The sequence below is a fragment of the Lactuca saligna genome, chromosome 2 (genome assembly GCF_052625555.1).
Source record: "Lactuca saligna cultivar CGN05327 chromosome 2, ASM5262555v1, whole genome shotgun sequence".
Classification (NCBI taxonomy): domain Eukaryota; kingdom Viridiplantae; phylum Streptophyta; class Magnoliopsida; order Asterales; family Asteraceae; genus Lactuca; species Lactuca saligna.
In genome coordinates this window covers 133,431,647-133,436,036 of record NC_136418.1, presented here as the reverse complement: position 1 = coordinate 133,436,036, position 4,390 = coordinate 133,431,647, and the positions used below count along the sequence as shown (strand labels likewise).

The following is a 4,390-nucleotide window of genomic DNA, read 5'->3' as shown; positions in this document are numbered from 1 at the left end:
CCCTTCTATTTTTTAAATATTACTTTCACCCATTAACTTTGAACTTTATAAAATGTCACTGGTTTAATCAATTCTCACTCTTAATACGTAACAAAAACACGTAAAGTCTCACCCGACCCCTACATCCTTCTTTTTCACACATACATAAACATACATACACACACATTTTTTTCTCTCTCTCTGTCTCACACACACACATCATCCCTATTATTCTTGGTTATGCACTAAATGAGACAGATCATTGAGGGATTATGTATTGATGATGAAGTAAACCATACGAATTAGGTTTTCCTTTTCATTCGATTTATAATAATGTTTTTAAGATGATAAATGACACCTAAGCATGAGAGGCACGAGGCATGGATGAGATCAAACATGCCAAGTTAAACAATAATTGTTTAAGATCCTATTTTTTTTAGGAATTATATTTTGATGAAATTTGTAATTGCTACCTACCGAATTGGATTAAGGGCGTGTTTGGCAAAAGTAGCTGTTAGCTGGAAGCGGGTAGCTGGTAGCTGGTAGTGGGAAGCTGTAGTTTTTATTTGTTATATGAATGTTTGGCAAAAATAGCTGGAAGCTTTTGAAATATATAAAATTACATAAAAGGACGATTGATTAAAAATAAATAAATAAATAAATAGATATTTAAGGGTAATTATGGAAATTGATTTCAAAAGCTCGGGAGCGTTTTGTTAAACGCTACATGAAGTAGCTTTTAGAATCGGAGCGTTTTGTTAAAACTAAAAGCTAAACGCTCGTACCACCAAACGAAGCTTTTTGTTTAAACTAGAGCGTTTTATCAAAAACCAGAAGCTAGAAGCTCCCAAACGCTTCTAAAAGCTCCGTGCCAAACACGTTCTAAGTGGATGAAATAAAAGGTCACCTAACCATTTACTTGTTTTGTAACTTGGATCCAAGATTTTAATAAATTAATGTTTTAAAAATAATAAAATGTTTTATTTTTTTAAAGACTTAATATTGAAAATACTAAATGAAATTTTTTTAAACTATGTATATGACTGTTAATACTCTTATGCCCATGTACAATCTCTCTTGTTGAATTTCAAGAGATAGTAATATTTGATGGTTATAATCTCTATTATTGGTATGATACCTTGAGATTTTTCATCAATGATAAACATAAATTATATATATTAAAAGGTCTAATTCATGAACAATCTCTACAAATCAATCAGACTGATCAAGATGCTTTGCGGAAGCATTATTGTGATAATGTTGATGTGTCTCACATCATATCAGAATAATGACCCTTGATGAGCAGAAGGCATTGGAGAATTATAAAGCATTTCAGACATTTCTTCAAGTCAAGCATATATTCATTTAGAACAGTAGAACCTCTTTCAAGCTTGTTCAAGCATTGAAGATCAAAGAGATTATATAGTTCAATTAAGGAAAACACGGCATAAACCAAAGAAATTAAGAAATGGTCAAAATAACCAATTTTATTTTTATTGGGGAGAAACTAGACACTAAAAAGGAACGTATTGCTCCTCTTATCTCACGATGCTGAGGAAGCATTGCTTGACCAATATTTAAGGTATTTATACGATAGCACGACAAGCTCTGCGATGAGGCAACATCTCTCTCTCTCTCTCTCTCTCTCTCTCTCTCTCTTATTATATATATATATATATATATATTTTTTGAAGTTGTTGTGAAGGGCTGATGAAGAAAATGATGCCACATGATGGATTGAAAAGTGGCCTTATCAAACCGTAAGATTTAAAATAATAATAAATAAATAAAAATAAAAAATAAAAAGTCCAATGATGTTATATACTTCTAAAGATACTTATAAATATCAATTTAAATACATGACTAAGTATATATAGACATCCACAATAATACCTGTCGATTGTTTTTTTAGCAAATATCTATGTTTAATGGAATAAATCTTTATTAGGGTTCTTCACATTGCTGCCAAGGTTGGTACCATTCAAGTTGGAGTTAATTCACCGCTCTTGCAATTTAATCGGTAAAAATAAGGTCGTTTGCAGTTGGTGGTTGCAAACCACTTCATAAATGTCGCACTCCAATCTTTTTTACTCTGCACCTATGCACATTCTTCGATTTAAACATGTCAAATCACACCACATAACTTATTCTTAGATTTTCTTTTTTACTTTCTAGAGAAGTTGAAAAATAAACATACTCTATATTCTACAGGATTCGGACCTACACAGAATAAAGACTTATGCAATATAAATAGTTTCCATTCAATTTCACACTAACCGAACCCAATTAACTTCACCAGCAAATCTTTATTAAATATAAATCGACTAATAATTGTTTGATTTGTTTCCGAATACCATCAATCACAATCCAAACCCATTCTACCAAAACCATCAACACAACATCAAACCTATGGAGCTTTGAGTGACTTTTCTACATCAATCACAAACCTATATCTAACATCAGATTTCAACATTCGATCCATTGCAGTGTTCACATAATCCATCGGAATGAGCTCTATATCAGCAGTCACACCATGCTTCGCTGCAAAATCAAGCATTTCTTGAGTCTCTTTCAACCCTCCAATCGCACTCCCACCAACAATTTTCCTCCCTGCATGTCATCGTCAATCAATCCACTAATCATATCAAACACTACAAACTTTCATACACTAATTACTTACCTGTAATTAAAGAAAATGGAATAAGCTCAAGTGGCTTCTCTGGTGCACCCACAAGAACAAGCTTCCCATGTGGTTTCAGCACACTTAACAATGGAGCAATAGGGTGAGTTGCAGAAACCGTGTCAATGATCCCATCCAACGAACTCAATGCAGACTGATTCAAAAAAGAAAGTAAAAGATCCGTTTATGTAATCAAAATCTTGATACACAAGTCAAGAAAAGATAACAAATCTTGACAAATTACCCGCATCTGGTCTTGATCTTTGCTGACTATAAAACGATCAGCTTTAAGTCCTTCAAGTGCTTCTTGCTCTTTCGCAGGAGTGGTGCTGAAAACAGTAACTTCTGCACCAAAAGCTTTCGCCATCTTCACAGCGACATGACCAAGTCCACCAAGACCAACAACACCAACTTTCATACCTGGTTTATCAAGTCCGAAGTATCTGAGAGGACTGTAAGTGGTGATTCCGGCACATAGCAGCGGTGCACCTGTATCAAGCGGCAAGTTTTCCGGCCACCGGAGGACGAAGCTCTCATCTGCAACTATGTGATCGGAGTACCCACCGTATGTCTTTGTGCCATCGTGGTAAGGGGAGGCGTAAGTGAGAATCTGTTTTGGACAGTAGCTTTCGAGATCATTAGCACAGTTGTCGCAAGATCCGCATGATCCGACCAAGCATCCGACTCCGGCATTGTCGCCGACTTTGAATTTCTCGACTTTGCTTCCTACTTCTGTCACAACACCCACAATCTCGTGTCTGCATTCATCGACATGAAGATTAAAATTCATGCAATGTCGGTAGAAGAAAGTAGAAGATCGATGTTGAAGAAATTAACGCATAGGTTTTTACGAAGTTTTAGTGGAAAATCAAATCGAGAGAAATGGAATAAAGCATACCCGGGAACAACGGGATAACTCGTCAAGCCCCATTCGTTTTTGGCAAAGTGAAGATCAGAATGGCAGATTCCGCAATACAAAATTTTAAGCCTTACGTCCTTATCGCCTGTAACCCTGTGAATCATGATCAACCAAATCACAATAAAAACCACAGATCGGCTCATCTAGAACAATAATCCTACATTGTTATAAGCAAATTTATGGATGAACATTGTGTAGACAACACATGCATGCATATACCTTCGGGAGAAGGTGAGAGGGGAAAGAACTCCAGAAGTGTCTCTTGCAGCATATCCATAGGCCTTGATTGGGTGCTCTGTCTCTGGAGATTTCACCATTTTTGAAGCTTTTGGTGTTATGGGAAATGGGTGTGAAGCAGAAGGGTTTATGGGTGGTATAAATAGAGTGGAGTGGCAATAAATACAAAATGACAAAGGTAGGCGTATAAGAGGTGTATGTATCAACAATTATACAGAATCAATCTATTCGTATAATTTTCCATTTAATATATGAAAATTTGTTCTTGTGTTTTTATGTGCTTTTATCATGCGTTTCATTGGTTTAGGACATCATTATGGGTGCTTAATTTCTTTCTTGTTTCAATTTCATATCTTTTGTAAACAATCATGTTACATGCATTCAGACAGGGACAAGTCTTGAGCTTCGACTAAATGATATAAAGAAATAAAAAGGACAAAGACAAAGACATTAGACATAGGTTACATAAGAACAATCCAGATGGCATGCTTTTGTGGTGATTGTTGGACGGAAAGCACAACAACAAGGTGGTACTTTCTAAATTTCTTTTGATTTATTTATTTATTATGTAAGAA

At 35.2% G+C, this 4,390-nt stretch overlaps 1 protein-coding gene across 1 annotated transcript; it reads right to left on the bottom strand.

Annotated features, from left to right (window-relative positions):
• Positions 1-2,265: 2,265 nt before the first annotated feature.
• LOC145031674 (8-hydroxygeraniol dehydrogenase-like) lies at positions 2,266-3,949 on the bottom strand. Its single transcript, XM_078980277.1, has 5 exons — positions 3,798-3,949; positions 3,558-3,671; positions 2,904-3,417; positions 2,660-2,813; positions 2,266-2,589 (listed from the first exon to the last, which is right to left on the bottom strand). Exons 1-5 carry the CDS (start codon positions 3,893-3,895, stop codon positions 2,387-2,389), a joined length of 1,083 nt encoding a protein of 360 aa, XP_078836403.1. The 5' UTR covers positions 3,896-3,949; the 3' UTR covers positions 2,266-2,386.
• Between the last annotated feature and the right edge of the window lie 441 nt (positions 3,950-4,390).